The sequence below is a fragment of the Varroa destructor genome, unplaced genomic scaffold (genome assembly GCF_002443255.2).
Source record: "Varroa destructor unplaced genomic scaffold, Vdes_3.0 BEIS01000001.1, whole genome shotgun sequence".
NCBI classification, from domain to species: domain Eukaryota; kingdom Metazoa; phylum Arthropoda; class Arachnida; order Mesostigmata; family Varroidae; genus Varroa; species Varroa destructor.
The window spans coordinates 47,332,399-47,356,674 of record NW_019211454.1 but is presented as its reverse complement, the minus strand read 5'-3'; the positions used below and the strand labels follow the sequence as shown (position 1 = coordinate 47,356,674).

At 39.8% G+C, this 24,276-nt stretch overlaps 4 protein-coding genes across 8 annotated transcripts in view; 2 read left to right on the top strand and 2 right to left on the bottom strand.

Moving 5' to 3' along the window:
• LOC111246989 (phosphoglycolate phosphatase-like) overlaps positions 1–11,388 on the bottom strand; it is a 45,062-nt gene extending 33,674 nt beyond the window's left edge. For 2 of the 3 annotated variants that reach the window (XM_086977664.1, XM_022797501.2), the window contains exons 1-4: positions 10,447–11,386; positions 8,734–10,263; positions 7,197–7,354; positions 325–512 (exon numbers count right to left, since the gene is read on the bottom strand). In XM_086977664.1, the coding sequence (XP_086833790.1) occupies positions 9,941–10,263; positions 10,447–11,143 (1,020 nt within the window). In that variant the 5' untranslated portion in view covers positions 11,144–11,386 and the 3' untranslated portion in view covers positions 325–512; positions 7,197–7,354; positions 8,734–9,940. Of the gene's footprint in view, positions 1–324; positions 513–7,196; positions 7,355–8,733; positions 10,264–10,446 lie in introns of all 3 variants that reach the window. The other variant, XM_086977665.1, reaches the window with a different exon arrangement.
• Positions 11,389–11,434: 46 nt separating this feature from the next.
• The window catches only part of LOC111246944 (uncharacterized), an 85,179-nt gene continuing 72,337 nt past the window's right edge, over positions 11,435–24,276 (top strand). The window contains exons 1-2 of one of the 3 annotated variants that reach the window (XM_086977657.1): positions 11,435–11,579; positions 11,754–12,075. The gene's annotated coding sequence lies outside the window, so the exon portion shown is untranslated. Of the gene's footprint in view, positions 12,076–24,276 lie in introns of all 3 variants that reach the window. The other 2 variants (XM_086977655.1, XM_086977660.1) reach the window with 2 other exon arrangements.
• LOC111247024 (uncharacterized) lies at positions 12,746–14,690 on the bottom strand. Its single transcript, XM_022797546.2, has 3 exons — positions 14,425–14,690; positions 13,602–13,801; positions 12,746–13,028 (listed from the first exon to the last, which is right to left on the bottom strand). Exons 1-3 carry the CDS (start codon positions 14,585–14,587, stop codon positions 12,858–12,860), a joined length of 534 nt encoding a protein of 177 aa, XP_022653281.1. The 5' UTR covers positions 14,588–14,690; the 3' UTR covers positions 12,746–12,857.
• Positions 18,706–21,606, top strand: LOC111247017 (phosphoglycolate phosphatase-like). The gene is made up of 2 exons (XM_022797538.2): positions 18,706–19,511; positions 20,487–21,606. The coding sequence occupies exons 1-2, from the start codon at positions 18,947–18,949 to the stop codon at positions 20,795–20,797; spliced, it is 876 nt and encodes a 291-aa protein (XP_022653273.1). The 5' UTR covers positions 18,706–18,946; the 3' UTR covers positions 20,798–21,606.

Here is a 24,276-nt window from a genome sequence, read left to right as displayed (position 1 = left end):
TATATGTGTATGTGTGTGTAGATAATGGTCTAGCTTCGAATTTGGGTATAAACACACTCCGTTTTGTGGTCGGTGCCTGGCGTCTGATGGAATGCTTAACGGCGATACTAGTCGTAAAACTCAAAGCCTGGAGGGCTTTATATATATACATATCTAGAGAGAGAGGTTAACATTCTAAAGGAGGTTCGATTACACTTTCTGCCCAAAATCAGCACCATAAGCTTTCCTTTTTGTTAAACACAATTGTTATTCATTGAACCATAATTATGTCAGCTCATAAAATATAGTGAGCGCCTTAGAGGTGAGGTGAGGCGAGACACTCACTTTTAACCCTGAATACGGCGGGGCAAAACGCGTTATATGGTGCAATACTCCCCTAGGCTGCAATATGATATTTTGGCAAACAGTCGGCCTCGAAACAATAGGCTCAGTCCTTCGACAGAAATCGATGAGAAAACGGCACCCTGTGTCGGTTCGATTCCTATGAGCAGTACTTCGTCTGCATCTGCCACCTGTTTGCGGTGACAATATTTGCACAAAGTTGATTAATTACCTTTCCTTACGAGGACAATATATATTAGATGTTCTCCTGCGACGTTACAACATTACCTCATTTTCCCAAATACTCCACTAAAGAATTTCGAATATCGATCATTCCACAGGTACACTTTTTAAAAGTTATTCTTTATTGGCAGTTAACTATCGGTAGCCTTAGGGCATAACTCCTTTGCGTTTTTCATGCGGTGATAGAAAAAGTGAACGGAACACAGAGCTGCTTTCTAGAAAAACACTCACAGCAAAAAAATTTGCCCAAATGTTTACGTTGCATATGTACATAACATATGGAACTAATACAGCCTCTTGGGTTATTTTTTCTCAGACAAGTCCTCTATTTCCTATGTAAGTGACGTGCCGTCACGGTGTTCCACACAATTAAATTACTATTTTGTTTCTGAAAGATTGTAAATAAATCGATCATCGCCAAACTATCTTGCCCCGTAGTAGCCACTCGTAATACGTACTGCCATTTCTTCTGGCCAACGTACGCTATTGCCGTAAATCTGACTTATTTCTTTTATACCTCAAGGAGAATTTTCAGCTTTCCAGTGCCCTAGCTTTACACCGATATCGATTGACGGTATTTTTCTTACCTAAGAAAAGCACTGCACATTGTCATTTTTCCACTTGCCCCCACTAACGATAACTATAACGTCGGAGAGGAGTGCATCTATGATCCTAAATAGAGAAGTAGCCAAGATTGGGTCGGTTCCGCCACACCAGACGATCAACTTAATAGTACGTTATGATCAGCAGCCACAGCATGCTCGTTTCCCTATCTCTCCATATAAGACGCCCGCGAGTTATAGTACATGTTGGTGTGTGTAGGTCCTTAAAGATGGTAGGCTCTTGATTGCTCTCGCTTATAGTATCGAAATTGGGACGAAATCTTCAGCAACAGCTGTCGACCCAGTCGCACCATCTTTCATTAGTCACTAAAACTAAACCAAGCTAGGGCATAGGCGGTGTAGCTTTTGCTACAGCTGTTTGAGCTAATGTTGACGATGACCATTTCCATAATGCCACAGTTATCACGAACGGGCTTCGGGCGTACGCTTTGGCTGCTGGCCAGTCTGCCAACCTATACGGGAAGTGGTTATCTCGCGCCTCTTGACTACGAAAGTCCGACGGCAATGCCTTGTCCTTCCAAAGTGTAGACGCATATATAAAGAACAAGTGGAGTAGAAAGATCAAGGGAAAATGAATAACTAACACGCAAGTGGGAACTAGGTAATTCAGGAGAAGAGATAAAAGAGGCAAACTTTGACAACGAACACATTATTACCAATACCATTCCAAACCCCAGCTAGCATTACCCATCGCAGAAGCAGCAGTAATTAAAATAATAGCAGCCATGGTTGAATTGAATAGGTTCTGTTTTTATAGATTTTCCAGCGTGGTAGATATTATTCAATAAATCAGGTTATATGCGTCTGTTAAAAAACCTTAAAGATAAGCATTCCCTAAAGGAAGGAACAGATGGTGTGTCCTTATTTCTTCAAACTGCCAATATATTACTTGCTTGATATTGTAGGCAGTACTACATTCGTGTGGCAAGCGTAACCTGTATAACTTGTCTTTAAGTTTTTTTTTTAATCTTAAATTATCATGGCAATATCATTATAGCAATGATCGCGCAAACATAGATTAACTATTTATATAAGCTCAGTTACATATAAGTGTACTCTTCGTCTAAAGAACTTTCGTTCTGTTCTATAACACAGCATTTGAATCATGAACGTATTATCAAAAACAACTTGAATGGTACCTACTACTAGGACTAGAATCAAATTTTGCATTGTCACTATATAATTATCCGTCGCTACTTAAACTATGGTTATTCTTGAACATCAGGGACATTTAAGATGAAGTATATATGCCTTTGTTAGTTTTGTAACGGCAAAAAAAAAGTGCTAAATACATAACTAATAATATAAGGCCAGGTAAGGCTATGTGGGCCACAATTTGCTTAACGCTACCGTTGAAAACAACCGATGATATGAAAGTGGAGAAATTGTATTAAGGAATTGGCCAAAAACTCTTCCATTATTAGGCCCAAGCGGGGTCACTAAAGTTCATGAGAAATATCAGTTGAAGATCTGTATGAGCCAGATGTGACTTTGTACAAAGGGATCAATCAATCATCTAACAAAGCTAGAGGAAAAGGCTTCTCTTCGTAGAGGAGCCCGTTAAACATGATAGGCTGTAGTCATCTACTGCCAGGTTTTGTCTATGCTAGATCTAGATAAAATTGAACGGTGAGGAGCCGTGTTATAGATAGAACAAGCAATGGCACACGCACAAGCTGCCTTTGATCCCCTAAACTGAAGCAGATCAGTAATAATGTACGTATCGTTCTCAAAGACCAATTTAACCACACTAAAACCTATATAAACGCCATAGTTACAGAATGAAATATTGATAAAATTCCAAGGTATTCAAGTGTGTTCAAGTTAAACGTACATGCTTATAAAGGGACATACGTTTAACTTGACGACAGTGCAAAGTTCGTCAAAAGAAGCAGTCAGATCTTATCAATAAAAATGTCGCAAAGGGATAGTTTGGATTATTTTCAGGTCATGCTGTTAGTGGGGTCCTTTATTAAAGCCTGTTTTAGACTTATGGAATAGGCTCTACGATGAAATGTTTGCTGACAGAAATACTGAGAGCATATTCGGCACGTGGTTGTCGTAACTGCCATAGACCCTATGGTGTCTTTAATGATTCTTGCTTCGTAGAAATAAGGTAATCATTGTTTTATAGGTTCTTTAGTAATGAACAGCTCCTGATATTTGTATGCATTCGATCATTCGGAACTGTCTCTGTTGAATGTTCTCTATGTGACCGATTTGACCTGGTATTTTAGATAGAGATATCGTGCTTGCTACACAGACGGGACGTTAGCTCAAAATGTGGAAACAACAACTACAATAGTAGACTCTACTTCCTGTTCAGACAATTTTACTGAGCTTGTCCTGGCATCGTGACCCATTCGAAGTAGATTTTCTATTTTGTGCCTTCATTAATACACGTTTTACTCGACAGCTAAATTGTTGTAACGCCAAAAAGTACATTTTATTAAATCATAAAGTTAGATCATCATGAGAGACCCGGAATATCAAATAGCCAAACCTGTTTTTGTGGAACCTGGGCTTGTCTCGAGCTTCCTTTGATTCTGTTCTCAAACCGAAAGAAAATATAGGCTCAGATTGTGTTCAATAACCCGATATCCACGCAGAGATAAATTAGCTATGATTATGATAATTGTACAACTTTATTTATAATCTTAAGACGACTACCATTTGTGATTGATCCATTGTTACAAAATCCTTTATTTCGTCACGCGTGTAGCATAGCATTTATTAATCGTAAGCAATTCAACAGCCAGGCTATACTTTACCGCTAGGGGAGTTAATAAAAATAGTAACAGGGCCAGCTTCTTGTTGCAACATGCTCGCGTGGGTAAGGTGTATTTTCTCGATATACGGGTATATTATGCCAGCGCTGAACCGTGCGCAAAGTTATACGTATATATGCTCTTCGTCCAGATATAGATCTTTTATCTCAATTGCATTTCATCCTGTATTATTTCCCGACCCAAAAACACTCCTTTGGCGATCTGTATTCATCTGAATTTTCCGAAATGTCTTCTGATCCGCATATATCGCAAGTAAAACTTTGTGACTCAAGTTGAATAAGTCTCTCGAATACTTCGTATACTACTACCGTCAAGCGTCGCTTTCGACCAACTTATCTCTGAAAATAGGTCTTTCGTGTTTTTTGTCCTCTGTTAAAGTTTTTACGCATTATTTCAGAAAGTCCGGACATGAAATAAAGTAAGTATATGCCCCGATTCGAGCCTTCACCACCATGTGTCCTTGAGCCTGACAATCACACATGGTACTCTCATCTTTTCACGGTGACGTATTACAATTTGTAGTTTGCGTGTCGTATGCTATTGATTTGACAGTGCCAACACTAACATGTCTGAAATATGTATAGATAAAAAAACTACTCCTTAAGGAGACCAGTTCGTTCGCTTATAATATCCTTAATTGCCTACCTAATTAAGGTTAACTGAACAAATGAACCAGAAGGTTTACCCTTGCAGGGAGGATGAAATTAGAACAGTATATTGTTTTTTAGTACACTATGTCTAATTGAACATTGCATTTATAAGCTTCTACATTATATTGTTCTACCTTGTACCCGTTTCCTAGTCATAAGCAAGACAGGTTCCTAACGATCAATTAGACAATGTAGCGGATCACCTGGTGGAGATTCAATGTAAGGTCATCCATTCTATTACTTTCCGGTAACAAATTTCAATTACGAGATTCAAGTTCAGCTTAGTAATGCATTTATGCGGGCTTATCCGTATCCGAATTGTGTTGTATACGTATTTATACCGTTGCTGCAGTAGGTTGAATGATGGCCGTCAATAAACACCGTTTGTCGTAACCACTGGCCCAGCTTCGAGGTATCATGCATGGAGGTCACAGATGCGACGTTTTTATTTATTTTTTTTTACACGCGCTTCAATTAATAACTTTTTGCGTTCATGTCTTGGATTCGAAAACACCATCGTGCAAAAGTGGGCTTTATGAGTTTTGTGTGAAAAGGTATTTCGCTCATTTAAAAACTCTATCAAATTTCGTTGAATCAGTCTTGGATCAGCTTGGAAACGCTTTAAATGTATGCTATTAACCAGGACAGGCGTAATCTTGAAACACACGAATAACGTACCCAAGTTCCATGGGGGAGATCTGTCTAAACGGTTCAGCCGTTCCAAATTGTTAGTATATCAAATTGTTTGCTGAACGATAAGAAGATAAAATAGATGTCGGCGTTGCAATCAATAACTCTAGTGGCTCGTGCAAAGCTCTCGTGCATAATTGCTATCGAGAAGTATCCGAGACTGACACGAATATCTATACAGGTATTTGTGCTCGATAGTAGGAAAGATAGTTAACCTTGCCTGTTCGTCATGGTATCATGCATTCTTGCTGGAAGATGAAGACTCTAATTTTTACCTTGCTTGATGAAGTCTTATCCTACTTCGACCCTGCATGGCAATGTCGTATAGAACGATACTGCGCCTCTTCATGGGAGTTTTTCGCTGCGCTTTATGCAGCTAATCCATATAGAGATATTTCTCGACTATTCCGTTATTTCATCTTCTAGTGTATAACACACTGTTAGTATCATCAAATGATCGTTTTTTTTTTTTTTTTTTTTTTTAAATTACGGTCTGACTGATAGCAACGGATTTGGAGGGAAAAGGGAGCGGGTTTTTGACTAATATATAGAGGTAAACAAAGAATGGTGAAGGGAAACAAAAAAACGCCATGACATTTTTTACCGACATAGAATAAACATCAATTATTGCAGTTTCGAACGTATGGGACTGCCGCCATATTCCAAAAGCAATAGATAATAAACACTCAAAGTAGAAGTTACAAGCTTTTAATATTCGTTTATCTTTACATTATACACTCTCGCGATGTTGTGTGGCCGTAAAAAATGCAAGCGACTCATGTTTTGTAAATTGTATATAGTTCATTCTCATTGAACAATAGTCGCTGAGCTCAATCAATATGTATCACTGCTACGACAGAGAATGAATGTTGCATTTATGGAAGTGTTCATTTTGGCGTTCGAGAAATGACAGGAGATCTTTGACTACCTTCCTACTATCCTTCCTGAAATTTTCAAGAGAGCCAAAGCTCTCTTGAAAATTTCAGGATATCTAACAGCCGGAGGGTGTAATAGGGTGAGTATAGTGGAAGCATGAAAGATTTCAATTACATTGTATAATAATGCTTTCTACTCAAAGACAAATCAAGGACAAGTGCGTAGTTCCATTTTACTGCGTTAGCTGTGCAACGTAAAGTTACCCCGTAGGGTCATCTCTACTCAGAAACGTACCGCGAACGACACTTTGTACTGAAGAGGAACGCACTCAAAATGAGCAAAAAAGTTTATAAACTTTTTTCAATGAGTGCAAACAAATTTTACCCAAAATGAGGATGATCATCCCAAGCAAAATGTCCATGTGGGATTAAGATCCACTGTACAAAATTGGACATTGAACCATAAGTTCACTATGTCTATCGACAACAGCTGTGTCCTTAGTTGCGGCATGAATTTCGCTGTCTCTAAGTTTCAAGTTGAAAAACGACAGTTTTGAAATAATTTTTCGAGTAAGTTATTGGCAATGCATGAAGCCTAACAAACGGCAAATAACGCTACTTTTTTAATTGGTAATGGCAAAATTTTAACAGGCGACAACTTCTTACGCTACCTATGGTTTTCGAAATTTTGAATCCAACCCATTCGAAAAACTTACGCAATATACAAACTTATCTATAAACTAAATAAGAATCATAAACGATCCCATATATACATGGTCAACACAGAGCCTCTTTGTCACTAATGACAAGGAAGAAACAAATATATCGAACGACCTCTCAAATACCTATTCCAGTAAATCTTCAATTTCATTAGCGAAGTTCTATCTGACCCAGACGAGTGACTCTTCTCCGAGCATCTGTACGCATATAAATATTGTTTCATCATTCAGTGGCATTATTATCGCTTATTGCAGAAATCTATTATGAAGCATACGTTGAACTCACCAATTGAACGTCTGTATTTATTTTGAATATCATTTTCTCAGACGAGTTAACTTGTGATCCCTCCAAGTGTGCGCTGACATGGCAACCATGAACAGATCGCCATCAGCGGTCGAAATTTCAGCGTTGGCTAGTCGTTGCCATGCGGTTTCATAGACCTGCTGGAAAAAAACCCACATATATACAAAGAAAAACTTACTTTGGCTTCGTCTAATGAGGGCAGGTCCTCGATACTATACCTAAGAGGTCACTTCGAGGTTTTGTTTACACAGTGAAACAAAGACAAGTAGCAGGCAATCTCGTCCTCATTCTTCATAACACTGAATTTTAATAAAGTAAAGCTAATATGAGAGAAGTAGGTGTGCCAACGATAGAAAAGTTAGGCTACCATCGAATAACCGATACTCACTCGAATCCAGTTTCGAATGAAAATTGCTCGTAGAGCTATTGCTGGAACAGTTAGCTTAGGTATCACAATTTCTTGCTGTTTTAAGGACGCTGTCTACAATAGCGTTACAAGCGTCCTATTAGTTTGTGAAGAACAGCAAGTCTGATTGCAATTTTTTGTATTCCTTCCCCTAATCTCGTCGATTACTCGACGGGACCAGTCGTTCGATAAGCAGCTGCTTTTATTCAGGCAAAGTAAGTACTGCAGTAATCACAAGTGGATTCTAGTTCAAATATAGAAATATTGACAGCGACGTAAAGAAGAACTAAAGCGTTAGCCCTTACGTTGTTAGAGAGACAGAAGTAGTTGAGTGAGAAAACACAGGAATAAAAATTGTACGAAACCGTTACGGTCACAGTCTTTAGTAATAAAGACTGTGACCGTAACGGTTTCGTACTCCTATTATATATATATATATATATATAGTATACTCCTAGTAATAGGAGTATAGAAGGCGCGGCGCTGTGTTCTGAACGGTCGAATTATTGGCTGAAAAAACTAAGGTATGTTCGTTCAGGTTTCGCGTTATAAAACTTCCTAGAGGTGTGCGAAAATAGCCAAAGTTACATGCAGGCCAATGGTTTCTGAGTCTTCTGAATATATGCGTATGATCTCATTTTTATGTAGGCCATTTATTGTACGTGCACGGTAATCATCTTGCGGAGATCGCTGAAAGTGATACTGCGATCTTGGGAAGACGTGCTTCGTCGCTAAGCAGGCATTAAATGATTGCACGATACGGAAAGGAGCTAATAAAAGAGGTAAAATACCCGTTTCAGGTTCCGAAAAGCAATTTCCTAATACATTTCAGCAGTCGCGCACGGTTCACCGTAAGTTTTTGTTTGAGATAAATCTTTTAGTTGCTTCCACAGTTTTTAGATGACGGATGTAGCTCTAGCGTTCAAGCCGTCGCTGTTTCTTCCTGAGTACTATCGTCTTCTCACTGCCCGGCTTAGACACTTGTTGACACTACCTAAATATGAAAACATTCGTACCATTAAGCAATGACTGCGATTTTGAATAAGATTCTGTCTACATGAGCACAAAATTATGGTTTTCTAATAAGTTTATTTAGTTATCTAAATCACTTACAGGTTTTATCGGATATACAGGTCATGTGGCGTTGGCGTATATCAACATAACAGTAAGCTGTATTAGTCCTAGGCTCAGTCAAAGAACTTTGAGTTAACCGCGTCGTTGTAGAAGATAGTTGAACTTCGGTGGTTACACCTAAAATTTGCTTTTTTCAAGAAGCTTATAGTAGCATAGATAAAAAGGCAAGTATCGCACAAACGAGAATCAACAACAGAAGTGTTAGTAATTATAGAGTCGCATAAGCTATCAACATTACCTCATATCATCCTTCGCAGTTCATAAAGGTAAATTAGCCGTACTGCAATGATGTGATTGTACCGCAGACTAAAACGAATGGGAACTATTTTTTGCCCCAGAAGAAAATTTAATCCGACATGAGTATAAAATCAGGCGTACTTGTATTCGAGGTCATCAAATAAGCCCAGTTTCTAATTATTTTAAACTACGACGCTTTTTCCGTGTTACGTCGTCGGACTAATAAAAAACAATGAGATAGCACCATTTCAACGTAATTTTGGGTTAATTTGGCCGACTGGTCACATCCTTATCGACGCTATGTGTCATGTTGAAATAGTCATACCAGCATCTTGAACACAAATTGTTTAACTGTGACCATTCTTCCCATAGAAGAATGAACGAAGTATTGAAAAATTAGATTGTCATTAAACGCCTTTCTGGTACATGCTTGATCGTTTGAGGTCAAAAGCTTTCAAGCCAAATACAGTTTGAGAATCGGAACTACCCTACGGTGCTTTGTGAGCCACATAAATTTTCATAAAAGCTTCAGCCTACGAAATTGACGCCTAATCTTTCTTATGTTATGATCCTATCAGTTTCAATATACTTCTATGTACATGTATCTACAGCTGGCTACGAAATGGCGAGTGTTGATGTTAGCGTTGGCTGCTCGAAGCCTATGGGTTAACAGTTATATTACCATACTTTATGTATAGATATTGGCATGTTGTCGGTAATACGCTCTTACCGCAATACGCGGCGTCAAGTGTTGACACGTCTGTAAGCTACTGATATACAAGTACATGAAACGTTCTCATATGGTGTTTTGATATTTTAGCGGAACCAATGATCTCGGGCTGTTCCGCGAAACTGATACGGCAACTCTTTGTCAGGTCGAGTATATTAGTCTGCGATAGGTGTACAACGAGTGGCATTAGCGAAAATAAATTGTTTGCGACACAGTAAGTTATTGCATAAATGCGAAAATATCGGCAATACTCTTCGTGTAGAACGTCGGCTTTAGTGACGAATCCTTAACCTGTGTTAGGTCGTGACGGCTGTGCATGCCGGTTTCAACTAACAGGGTGGTGAAACCGTTTTTAGCACCAAACGCAATATCTGTGTGTAGATAGTCTCCGATGAACAGCGTGTTATCCGATCGTATCTCTGGATACTCTCGTCTAATCATTTCAATCATCGTAGTCGACGGTTTCCCTATGATTACAGCGCGTCGACCTGCGGCTGCTTCTATTGCAGCAAGTATTGCCCCTGTGGACGGAAGTACGATACCTGCAAAGGGCAAAATGAACGTGAACGCATGTGCGCAGTAGCTACTTGTAATTTCCAACGCAACTGCGTTAATTATCTAAATTCACATAAATAAACAAAAAAAAATCTTTAATCATCGAATAATATACCAGTGATTTTGTATACTTTAAAGAATAGCTTGTTCAGAAACCCTCGATCAGTTACCTGAGCTGTTTTTTTCAAACACTCGAACATCAGCCTCGGAAGCAATGAAATGACAGTTCGGCCTAGCAAGATAGGTGCAAGCTCGGCATACCTTCGCCATACTGAAATGATAGTCAAATCCAAGTACAACTGCTTCAACGTCAGTATCCATTTTCATATCCAACCAGGATTGTGGATGGCCATCGGCTAAATCCGGACCAGGGGGGTTGCATCTGAGGCCAGCCCCTTCAAGCTCATTCTGCAGGGCCTCAGTGCCCAGCATGTACACTCGGCCTTTGACTTTCCTCGATTGAAGGTAGCTAGCAGTAAGGTTATTTACGCAAAAGATCTCCCGAGGGGTAATTTGAAAGTTCATTTGTTTGAACTTATCCAGTAGTCCGGCCTTCGATTTCGTGCTGTTGTTTGTCACAAAACCGACTTTTAATCCGTATTCGCGCAGTTTTCGAAACGTGTCTCTAGCGCCGGACACCACTAGGTTTGAATGCCATAGAACGCCATCACAGTCGCTGAGCACGTACTCTAATCGTGGAAGCAGTTCACTCCATAGTTTTTTAGTTAGCTCTTTGGGTTGTTGACGTGAGTGCTCTGTTGTGTTTTTACTTCCATGTAGCCCCCTTTGGACTGAAATAACGGTCGCTTTTCGTAATGATGCCATGTTACAACTGCCGCGTTTTACGCCAACACCGCTCACGGTCATATAGCAACACACAACATAGCCAAAATAACGCTGAGACTCACTACACCTATTATATAACTAAACTTTGTTAATCATGCTCTTGCGTCATTTTACCATGTTTTATGAGATACATGAGTGGCTATTTAGTCTTTTGGCAGATAGCAGTACTGGAGTGCCTATCTACTGCCAGAACGTTCAACTATCGAAATAACGCGAGCTGCTGTATTGTCTGCCACAAGCCAGGAATTGGCCACGAATGGGAAAAAAGCTAGAGAAGACGAGAGCCGAGCGCATTCTGCCTGCGGACACCGCATTACAGACGACGCAGTGGCATCTTCTGACGGCGACAATGCGGTGAACGACCCCTAGGAGGCCAGATAGTCACAGGCTTACAGCTACAGATGGTATCTAGCACAAAGCTTGACGTCGAAGCGCGTCGGTCTGGTCAAGCACAATGGTACGACAATTGACTCAAAGTACGGCCGATTAATAACGGCGAAACCTATTTCGTGCATCTGTGTCTGTTATCGGTATTGGTTATTCTCGTATATGTACACTTCTCTCGAGTGCTATGTGTGAAGCGAGTGATTGTGCATGGAAGAAGGTTAATTAAAATTGTTTTTTCGTTTAGCCCAGGTGGGTTTTTAGCATATTTGTAGATCTTACCGTAGTAAAGTGCTTCCGGTTCGACCCCACGTATGGATACGATATATGAATTACGGAATGTACCTATAACAAGTAGCTGCACAACGCTCGTATCATCTGTTACCGACCCCGAACAAAGATGTTGTTAGTAGTCAATCAAATTATCCCTACCGGATCTTTTTTTGCTTGAGTTCCACGTATGAGAGTCAATATATCGTTCTATGTACTTTAGCCAACAACAGGCCAGAGGTTTAAACCAATGAAACGCATGTGTCAGACCCTCCTAATCAACTGGAATCAACAATGTGGTAAGCAACTGTCGCTATATTTTTACCATCTATTCTGTCTCTGTTGGTCGAAAACAGATCTATTAGCCGCCGACCGCACAATCCCTTTGCTGTCCATCTGGTAATTTTCACAACCAGTTATAGACCCAACGCACGATCTCGTTATGGAGAACTGACGTTGCCACAAACAACAGATCATATCGTTTCGATAACACTGATTATTTGAGCTATGGAAAAAGAACTGTATGGCATATATACGGTCACACATTAGACTTCCAGGCGAAGCTGGTTGCCAGACTCGATCGTGTTCTAAGTTTACTAATGACGCTCTGTATATAGCTGTATGTGCTGACGGGTTATGGTTAGAGATTTTGGTACCGTTTCACCTTGATTCCACCATCATTGATACAATATTTATACTAAAAATCGAAAAAACTTTATCTTTAGACGAATACGTCACTACTGACAGTTCAGCTTGGTATCCCGCGAAGTATAGATAAGAAACAAGTTCTTGGGAAGATGCGCAAGTCTTAAATAGCCGAGTCGTTCGCTTGTCATGAATATGTTGAACAGCCATTAGCAAGGCTACCGAATATGAAAGACACCTTCGTTTCCTAGCAAGTGAAATTAGCCCCATTCGATCCGGCTTACCAATATTATTGTACGGCATAGTTAAAGAGTACACGGTAAATGTCTTAATACATTTTATTATGCTAACTTGGAACCGTCGTAAGAGCTGCCAAGTTTAATATAGGCCTCTGGCTTCACTACGGAACGTGTTGTAGGGTGAAGAAGGTCATTCTCTAGCCTTGAGCCTTTACGGCGGAGCAGGATGTCTCAAGGTGATCGATGACGCATTTGATCGAGCGATCAAGTGAAGAATTTTTATCGTCTTTCGGGCATTCCATGAAGGCCTTTTTTAGTTCAGGAGACGTAACTAAGGAGGCCGATGAGCGCATTTTGGTCAAGTCAACCTAAAGAAATAACAAGTAAACATCAAAGCTGAGTTTCTTTGTTATCCAGAGAAAAAATCGTTTAGACGGAACGTTTATCATCGTTTACCGCGTCGGAAAAAATGCATCAATGCAGTATGCCATTCCGGTTTTCGAAATACTTCCTGGAAACGTTCATTGAATGCTATACAAAATGACCGCCCATTATCAGGAGGATGTCCATCAGTTCAATTCTGCACGAAGATCTTTAATAGTGTTCTTTGATACGGACCTTGTTAACTGAATAAAGCTCGTATCGCAACAATGCTTTATGGGAAAGGTTCGACTGATATAGCTGCAACACTTTGCTAGGATCCATTGGCTTTACCAGTAGCATATAGTAGTGGCCATTTTTCATTGTCATTGACTCCATTAGTACACGATACTTCTATATATGTATAGTTAAAAGTGTTGACTAGAAATATAATGGATTCATATCAATAAACCTTTAATTTACTTGTGTAATTCATATGTGGTTCGATTGCTAAATAGGGGCTATCTAGCCCAACAGCTAATATTGGAATAAAATAGGAGGTTTAATTGTTCCTTGCTAACCCTGTGGTTGTTAACGATGCCGTAGCTTTCGAGGACGCAGCCAAGACCTCGGCGAAATTTGGACATATCTGTGCCGCCAGGTTTGTTAATACAGGCTTCCATGCCTGGCTGTTTATTTTCAGGTATCTTGCTCTTCAAACAGGTACGCCATCTGCCGAACTGATTTGAGTCCGGTTGGTGATCCCCTGTAGCAGTATCCGCTAGAATTAAGCCACAATAAGCCAATCAGTTAGGTATACTCTTGTTTCCTCTCTACACGTATTTGGCATAGTATAGTGGATGGTCTAGAAGAAGGAAAAGTTTTCGTCAGACACAAAAATATTATAACTACGATGGTCATTTTCGGTGCTTAAGCCCAGTTAGAATTTTATGAGTAACTGGAGTCGATAATTTCATCTCTAATTCACAAAGAGTGAAAGATTCAAGTTAAAGACATAAAACGTTTCTGAACCCTGCTCATTTCAAACCGTTACAGAACTTACGACAACTTTTTCACTGGCTGACTATTGATAGAATCATTGCATAGTAACAATCCGAACGAAACTTACTATTAAGTCAATTGCATCACAATAATATTTGTGCACTCGCTTTGCCTATGTAAACCAAAATAAAAGTTAGAAGCCTAAAAAATGTACAGGCTTTTCCCGAAGCTAGCGAATGAAGTAGCGTTACCTATTCCTAAATATCATTTCAACCGCGTCGTCAATTTGAATGTATTTGTAAATAATCTGCGTAAGTGAAGTATCAGTTGAAAACCTGTGTTGTTCGTATTCTAGCTAGCGGTTAATTGAACTAAAAAGTTAACGATAAACAGATATTTTACCGGCAGTCAGACAGGCGGTGCTGGCCAAAAGAGCGACGACCAAAGTTTTCATCTTGACTATTATACGTACAACGGTGTCTGGAAGGTACGCAGGTTCGCAACGGTCAGCTTGAATACCTCCACCACAAATGCCATTTAAGTGTAAGAGGCGGTTTTCATACATGAAGCTTAATCGTCGGCCGGATAATGTCTTCAGGGCAGTCTCCGCCCCAAGAGGAAGGAGAGAAACAGCGCGAGTCTATGAATGGTCACGATATTCACTCTCTCGCCGTCGTCCTTCCTTCACCGCGGTCACTGACAGCATTATAAGCACAAGGGAAAAGCACTAGCAAGCACAGCCGCAGAGAGAACACATAACAGCTGCTGCACTAAATCGGAAAGAGACGATGGAATGGAAAGAGTTTATTCGTACGAAGACGCGAAACTGAGTGAATCAAACGTGATTTGAAGAACTTGGCAGTGAAATCCTAGAGAGCGGTTCGTACCGCAGTCGCGTATTAATAAACTGGGGCCTATAAGTGGAATAAACGTCAGTTTACGTTAAAAAGAGACGTCGAATTAAAGCGGTAATACGCACAGGTTTAACGAAAGGTCACTCATTGATATAGAAACAGTTAACCAGCAAGAGTGAATATGACTTATCAGCTAAAGCAGCGGACTTTTGCAACACCGGCTGAGTAAATATGTTAAACAATTCTTATATAGATAATACGCATTTCATTGCGAAACGAAGAACACGGCCCAGTGTTTGTTTTATAAACTTCCCGCCTCTCTCAAATCAGTCACATTATAGTTAAAAAAAAAAAAAAAAAAACAATTCGTAGTCTATAAATCAGTGGAATACTTATTTTAATTGCAACACGTTCTCAATTTGTAGATTGTAATTTTCTTTTTTTTGTTCTCTTAAGCCTTCGTTTGATTATTAGAGTCTCTACAAATTACACAAAGTTCTACTGAATTTAGTGCATTGATTACAGTCACTCAAGTAGATCCTAAAGAGGCTACTATGTACAAGTGCCTCTTTCCGTTTCCTAAAATCAATTAGCTACGAAAATATGTCTTCAAGTAGGTTCATGATAAAGCATAAATAACGACCTATTTTAGATAGGGTCACAATTAAGGCACCATGCACCGATAAGTGGTTTGGGTGCTAGAAATGTTCACAATATGAACTAGTATCTACGATTGGGCACCGTTGGCAACAAAAAAGTAGTCCACTACTGGGGATATCTGCCCCACTTAACAACACTGCCATATTTTGTAACTGGCTATACATGTGATCAGGCACAAAGCGAGAAGCATGTCCAGTTTTATTCGTTGCTTTCTGATGGTGATTTATTGATTTCAAGTTCCAGTTTGTTGAAAGCAGTTGGTGTTGTTGTTGGCCTGCCGTATACATGACAGACAAATTTTCGTTTTCTTTATAAGTGTACGCAATGAAGCTAGCGATTATCATCTGGAAAATTTAATTATTATTTTTTTATTATAGCTCTAATAGAGCATGGTAAAATCCTATTGCCGAATATATAATTTTTCATCTGTTATAATGCTTAATATGTAGCAGTGACCCTTTGTGGACTCTGCAGCGCGTGCATAATAATAAATTACACTATTGGGATCCCGACAAGTCTTTACAAGGTGCTACATACGCACTCGATATGTTCCTTTTATTATGCCGTTTGAAACTGCTCTCTTTTATATAAAGGATGTTGTATTCTCGTAGCACAATGAGCGGTAGTTCAGCCGTCGAAGATAGATGCTTCTGATATAAAAAAGCACTTTTAGCACTTACCTTATTTCGCTTTTCGCTGAGATCAAACAGCCGTCGAGGTAGCCTGGAGTATTTGTACGGTGTATAGTTGTTTGAAAACGTTGACTGTGTTTAAGAATGGGATTTTAGACCTGAAAAGTACACTTCATCCCGGTCGCTTGTCCGAGAGTCAATAAAAACCATTGATAGGTGGTTACTCCGAAAAGTCCATTTGTTTATAAAATGTTCATATACGGTTTGAAATTTTATTAGAAACTAGAGGCTTGGGTGCGCCATGCACTGGTGAAGCAGAGAGATTCACTTCCAGCACCAATAGTTACAGTGACATAGTATATGACTAAAAAAACATGAAAACGCTATTGGTTAATTGTTTTTCGAAACAATAAAGAGCTAGCGTCATCAAACAAAAAAAAAAAAAAAAAAGATATCCTATTGGCGTACTACCTTTCAGTTTCAGGAAGTTACCGTTGTCCTGAAATTGTCTCAGTAAAGGTGACTTTCGATATGGCGTTAGTAGGGTCAATCTACTTTGCATTATAAAGTAGACCTTTAGATAACCTCACTCTAGTAACAGTAAATAGGAGAGATGATGCGCTTTTTAGCGGTTTGATGACGACGCTGTGGAAATGGCTTATAATGGGCGGCTAAACGCTTTCTCTTCATAAGGGAACTTCCGTTAGTTACGTACTTCATTAACTAAAGTTCTACAAAAGCTTTAATTGGTTCATATTTTAGAAATGCCTAGTTTTACTTACGTTTTATTAGAAATTTCTGCGTAAGTACCCATCGGATAAACAATTATAAAATAGGGTGGGTTTTCTTGGACTGCTGATATTTTTGTAGAATCTAGTTGAAACTTAGTCGATACATTAATGATTGCGGCTCTTATACCCCCGAGAAAAATGTGACTTGGACACCGAATAAAAGATATTCCAGGATTAAAAGTATATACGTTTACGGAAACACTTATGAAGCAAACACTGCGGCTCGTTTATATCTGATGTAACAAACGAATGAATTCACTGAATAGTTTTCCTACTATTTAACGCGCAAAGTTATTTGGTCAAGCAATCTTCAACTTAGATACACGCTCGCAGTGATAAGCACTAACTTACTTGCAAGCAAAACGTAATACTTACTGGGTTAAATCCGTTTTTTGTGGTATTATTGGTTCATGGTATATGCTACTTCGTGTGTCCACCATAAAACTTCCACTTCGGCTCTTCTTACGATAGCTCTTCTTATGCCCAATGTAAATACAGTCAATACGCTTGGTACCTTTACTTCAAAATTGCTAATGAACGTTTTTTATTATCTTACTTTCTTGGTTGTTACAACTTTCGACTAAATTTTCGATATATCTGGAAATCTTGGTAAATTTGAAGATTTTACCAGATTTCTGCATAGGTCTGCATAGGATTTTTAGGACATACATAGTGGCCAATAAATGAAGTGGCAAAAAATATTGTTTGTTGTTTAACACCTATTCGTAGTAGTTATATGAAGTAATAGGATATTCACTGATGCACGAAAAGGTAACTTCGAACACGCTGCAATTATATCCCTAAAAAATCGTAGCCTTAAGAGATTTTTCATGTTTGCTCCTGAGAGCGATCTATGTATCCACCGCGTCATATATGCACAATTATCCAGATAGTTATCGTCAAGTGTATTTTCGATTAACTAAGCCGTGAAGTTCATGCTTTGCGTTTCGAACTTGCCCTTTGCAAACACGCACAATTTGTGAAGTTACAATTGTAACTGAGTTTACGTAATTGCCAGTTATGCTTGTCATTTCTAAAAACAAGCCTTAACATTTTCGGCTGTCAGTAAAAACTTTCGGATATGGCTCACAAATACGAACTAATGTAAAAGAACGCTTATAGCTGGTGGAGAACGAAACATCGATACTCTTTCTACAATGAAAAGTTCCCTATATCCTGAATTCGACTCGAAATTACTCTACTCGGCTAAATTTCGTTATCGAAAGAAATATTTTATCTTATTTTATTAATTCGTATTTAACTGTATTTAAGTGTAGCTGGTATGACATCAAAGTAAACACCGGAATTTGACATTCTACTATCTAAACGCTTCGTTCGGTTGAATATTACCACAATGACCACCATAGCATTCAATAATCTCTTTGTCTGACAAATAGCCCAGAAATGTTTACATGTTTACTTATATCATTGTCCTCTAATCCTGTGTGCCTAATTTTTAAGAGAGTTACCTACATTGGATTCGGTTCCTTTCCTAATCTTTGCTCTTTTCGACTCTATTATCATCGTATCTAAATACCATCAAAAGCAAGTCAGGTTTATCTTACATATCGATGTTTGTATATTACACACCATTCAATGCTATAATATACACCGTCGGTGACGCCGCCTAGCGGTTTCTCGCGAAACTCGCCTACGAAAATGCTCTCTCCCTTTAGGTGTTTCTGCCGGTTGTCACGGAGGGCGTTGTGCATCGCTTGCCCTTGCCAGTATTCTAATTGTTATGATCACGCTGTTAAGCTGTTGATCGAACTAACTACCATACATGCAGGTGAGACCGGCGGATTCGATTGGGGCAAAAACTAATCAGTGTAGATGGCTGCTGCTGGTAGCATTGTTTAATCTTTCATGTCGAGTCAAGCATAGTCCATTAGCCATTTGTCGTAGTAGTTTTCCTTTGTTATATTTCCATTCATCCGTACATCTTTGGCCCCCGCATGCCAGCTGACTGGCGACCCACCCGTTCGCAATGGCCAAGCTATTGACGCAGAACGAATGGCTTGAGATTCTCCCGAAGGTGAAGTATGTTTTGTCGGACTGTGACGGAGTTCTCTGGAACGGTGATCGAGCGATCGAGGGAGCAAGGGAATGCCTAGCAATGCTACGTGAGCTCGGCAAAAAGATCTGCTATGTAACTAACAACAGTACGAAAACTCGACAAGATGGTGTCAACCACTGTCGAAAGCTAAATTTTGACGCTGAAGTGGACGATGTGTACTGCACGTCGTACGCGACCGGCGCTTACCTTAAAAGTAAAGGTGTTAAATCGATATATCTCATAGGAAGTAGCGCACTCCGGAAGGAGATTATGATGCAAGGTATCATCTGTAACGAACTCGGACCGGAAAGCTCGGACGGACTATGGAGTTCACTCAAAAACATGCAGTTGGGAAATCCGGTGGATGCCGTTGTTGTAGGTTACGATGCCAATTTTTCTATACCGAAGGTGTGCCGGGCTGCCTCGTATCTTCTTAATCCGCAGTGCCTATTTGTAGCCACTAATGAGGATCAGTCGCTTCCTACAGATCGAAAAGGTAACATTACGGAAAAGCTTACTAAATGGTAATTGCCATCATTGACACGTATTTAATAAGCAGTGGCAAACATATAGCACAGGTATTATTGCTTGTCAGTAGACGTTGCTTGGTAATGTCATCAATCAAATAAAGCGCCTTTTTCATTGCTCTTAAAGGAAAAGAAAGCCGAGGCTGGTTTAGCCATCAGATACATTTTAATTTGTGAGTTTTCTCAGAGTATATAACCTTGCCGCCTTATTTTCTATTGTTCGACTAATTCACACACTATTTATGGAATAAGACGTATATCGCAAGTGAATCATTGTTTAGTATAAGCAATGCCTAAATTTGCAGCGGTTTAGATGCGAAATCGTTGAAAGTTCTTACTCAAAAAAATTAGTGTGGCCTATAATGAACAAATTTCAATGTGAACTTTATTAAACGTCAACTTTCAAAGGAACCTGTGCTCAAAATCGACACAAAAGATAAGTTATTCGGTCAAAAAACTGCATACAGAAACTGTCAGATGTCAATGTAAGGGCGTTTAACAAGCACATAATGAAAATAAAGTTCTTTGCGAACTCTTCTACTTGGCTCATTTCAGGAGATATTTTATGGTACTTCTAATACTTGTCAGCAATCTCGTTGTCTGTTGTTTTGTTATGTGTGATGGAAATTTTTTAATCTAATTCAGCTCCAACGTTGTTGCACAGAAGAGAATGCAAATTAAGGGCTGAAAAAAGGTATTCGATAACGTATATAGCCAAAAAGGGGAAGTTCTAAAGATTCAGTTGACTTGTAGAGTTGAATTTGGCTGACAGCCGTGCTCCTTCCTCTCCAGTAGCGAAGAAGAAGGCTTTTAACTATTAGAACTGCACGTTACACAAGTAATGATAGGACCAACATACCGGTACGTAAATATGCATATATAACGGTCAGCGATTCAGCATCATGCGATTTACATGGACATTTGCTGTGCTTATGTGTTCACAGACATTGTAATTCCAGGAACGGGTTGCCTCGTGTCTTGTGTCCAGGTGGCTGCCGGACGTCCTCCAGTTGTTATTGGGAAGCCCCATTCGACCTTGGTTGATCTGCTTCGTCACGATCATCCAGATCTGACGCCAGATAATGCACTTTTTATAGGCGATCGGCTGAACACCGATATTGAGCTGGGTCGCCGACAAGGTTTTCGTACGCTTCTAGTGGAGACCGGCACGCATAAACGTACCGATATCAACCCCGAAAAACCCCCGACATATTATGTGCCGTCGCTCAACGATCTTCTCATTTATATGAAGTGAAGTCAAAAGCCGTTTTTTTACTCAGCTGTCTACTCAATTGTACCACATATCGTATGTATACGACATGTGGTACAATTCCCAAATTGGGTAATAGAGGTCCTAATACTATCTACTAATTCCGTACTGATCTATGTTTGCTGTAATACTCAACAGCAGAAAACATCATAGAATAAGTCTTTACAGTAAATTTTGTTTCTAATTGATCCTTCCCAGTTGCCTTTTAGTTAAATTTTTAACTAGAAGGAAACTTTTTATTTAATTTATATTATGATAAATTACTGAAATATTTCGAGGTTTATGTCATATTGTTTCATATGGCTAGTTTCCAGCACAAAACGATTGCCTAACTTCACTAGGCAAACTGGTTACCACTGAGCAATAACGAGTGCATTATACGATTAATTTAAATCGTACCAAATGTGATGATATGGCACTCCTCTAACGGCAGACCACACATATCTCCTGGGAAACGTGCAGGAAACCCGTCGCTTTATCTAACGCTGCCTTCATCTCTGTCATGAGTTCGCCTCAGCCTCGCTTACATGCAACGGCGACTCTGTTTCATAGCGGCAATGACGGCGACTCTAATCTACTACTTTACGACCCAACTACGTTAATTAGATTATCAGGTCAACGGTTTGGCAAGGTTAGAACTACGTTAACTGACAAGCGACAGTCTACATAGCTCTAACTTATCACAAAATCTTGCAAGAAAATACTTTCAGCTTTCATTTCCAACACATTAGTTATAAACGTAAGTTTAATAAAACTCGAAACAGCAGCTCGAAATAACTCTGGCTTAGCACAAATGCTTTTTTTCTTTACAAATTTGAAGTTGATCACAGATCCTGCCAGTGGCAGCATATAAAAAAGGCAAGTCATTGGAACACTATTCGTAAGCGACTAACTAACCGTTGTTGTCAGTAACTTCAAACTGCTCCAGTTTCAATGTAACTATATCCACCTCTTCAAACGAGCGACAATGCACAAGATCGTGACTTATTTCAGCATTAGTTGTGGGCTATATCGGTTCGTCACAGGGTCTGGTAAGCTAACACGCTCATCGTCACTCGGGTTTGAGCTAACACCAGTCCTGGGCTTGGTCAAATTTGGGGATGATGTCAGCATTGGCTTCCTCTGACCACATTAGCGGTTAGATTTTACGTACAAAGCACGATAGAATTAGTCTTTAAGAACGAGGCCTATTCCAACCTTGGCTGCGGCGATTCGGAAGCTATCCGTTCACTTTGGTCTTGCGCTGATGTTCATACCCGCTATACTTTGTTCTGAATACAGATGTACGATTCGATATCCTAACTAGACAAAGATTTCGCGACCCTCGGAACATATATCCGAACTCTTGGGGTCGGCTTTACTGCGCATTCAGCCGATCAGCGGCTGGACCGAAACTTCGTAGCTCTTTTACAAGACTGGATACTGTGAGAGAACATAAGCCTCGTTGAGGAGTGCGAAGTCTTTCCTTCAATTGGAAAATAAACGTATTAAGAACAGGGAGAATCTTTTTGCTTTATTTGCTAACGGAAAACTCGTCGTTGACACTAGGAAAAAGACAGTCGAGTGTTTCGAGCGCTTTCCTTTTTGACCCTGGAGTTTCTCCCAAAAGGTGAAGCAGAACCCTCGGTGCGTCTTCTATGCCCAAGATGTGTCTTTAGCGCTGACGAATTTATAAACCGGCCTCATGTCCGATCATGTATCGAGGCAGTTTCTCGAGCGTACGATCAGTACGCCCTTGTTTCGGCCGAAGTTAAGGTGTCTACAGACATGTTCATATCTGCAAAGAGGACGAAGCAACGATAGACAGGTAGTTCGAAAATCCAGAGCTTGCTTATAAAGATGCTTATGAGAATCATTGAATGTCTTTTACCAAACAATGTGAGTTCGCACAAACCGGTCCACTGTGACTCGTCTCCGTGGTAGCCTAATGGGTTACGTATTTGCCTGTTAATGTGTGGACACGTTATGGTCAAACCCGGGTACAGATATGTTTCATCTTTTGCTGGGAGCCAGCCGTCTGCTGAAAAGCTTAACGGCGATACCGCGCCTAAGACTCGAAACGAACTTAGGTCCACTGTAACCTAATATAACCATGGCACACATTGGAGTGACTGAACAGAATCGAAGAACCATTTTACTTGTATATATTTCGGTTTCTGACGCGCCTTAGACAGGTTCAATCCATTATTGCATTCTAAATTTTTCAAAGCTGTGGGACGACGACGACGACGAATGACAACTAGTTTAAAGGGGAAATCGAAGCGGAAAGAAGTCGGAAGTATGTTCCGCTCTGAGTAAGCCTGGCCATCGGCTCGTCCGGGGCTCCCAAGGAAAACTGTATTTTGTTAAATCCACGTTACCATTGTGGTCCACAAATAAATAACTTGAACAAGTATCCGTCCGTTCTAAATGAATATAACGTGCATCTTCTGCGAACTCCAACGAATAACATGTCCAAATGGTCAGGCTGAAACGACGTCGAAATCGCGGTACAGAGTTAGAAGATGGTGACATCTAAATGAAGCATGCCGATGTATACACTGAACCAAACTGAAACAGCGATGTCTGCTCTCGAATTAATTTCGGATCTAAACCTCATAGTAACGTCTGAAGTAGATCTATCCATTTGCGTTATGGTTACTAGAATATGCAACAGTGAGTTCTCATGTCTAGCTCTCGAACGCTCCGAGTTTTTTATGCAGTGATTTTTATATATGCAATAATTTTATATTGTGCCCGCGCGACGTAACCGTGTTGCTGACGTAGGAATATTGCTGCACGCTAAAAAGTTCAAATGTATATTTTTCTTTAAAAGTAACTGGGGCATAACTGTCATTTTTAACGCAGCAGAATTTCTCGAATAGCGATAGCGACCAATACAAGCAGGTTAATTTTTCATTGTATAGGACATTTTTTCATGACCTTATATAAAAAATTCGCCATCTTTTAACATTGAACATGCTAAATAAAGACGCAGCTAAAACGCATTGTCATCTACGACAGATAGAACAGAGCTAGTCAGTAATTTCTTCTTTCGAACAACGGATTCGGAGGATGATAAATAATATATGTTTGTTTCCCTCGATTAAAAGTATTTTCACTATAATTATTGAGTTGATACTTGTGCAAATGCGCAGACGTCAGTTCAGATCACTGAGCTGTCTGAACTTGACTGGAGATGGGACGAAGATCTTGAAAACTGCCGAACATTTTATTATATACACAATATCAGTTCAAATACAATAGAATGCTCATTCATAAAAAGGACTCACCGTTTCGTAAAACGCGAGTTTGCTCGCGAGTTCTGGCCCTTCACTGAATTAGGCTTCAAACTACGACAGGGCGTCTCTGCCTATTGGCGGCCGACGCGTCTCGTAGCAAACGTTACGTTCTACCTAAATGAGCATACCGCCTAAATATAATTCAGGTGGAGAAATTGAATTTAGAATTTCCTTAGCTGTTGC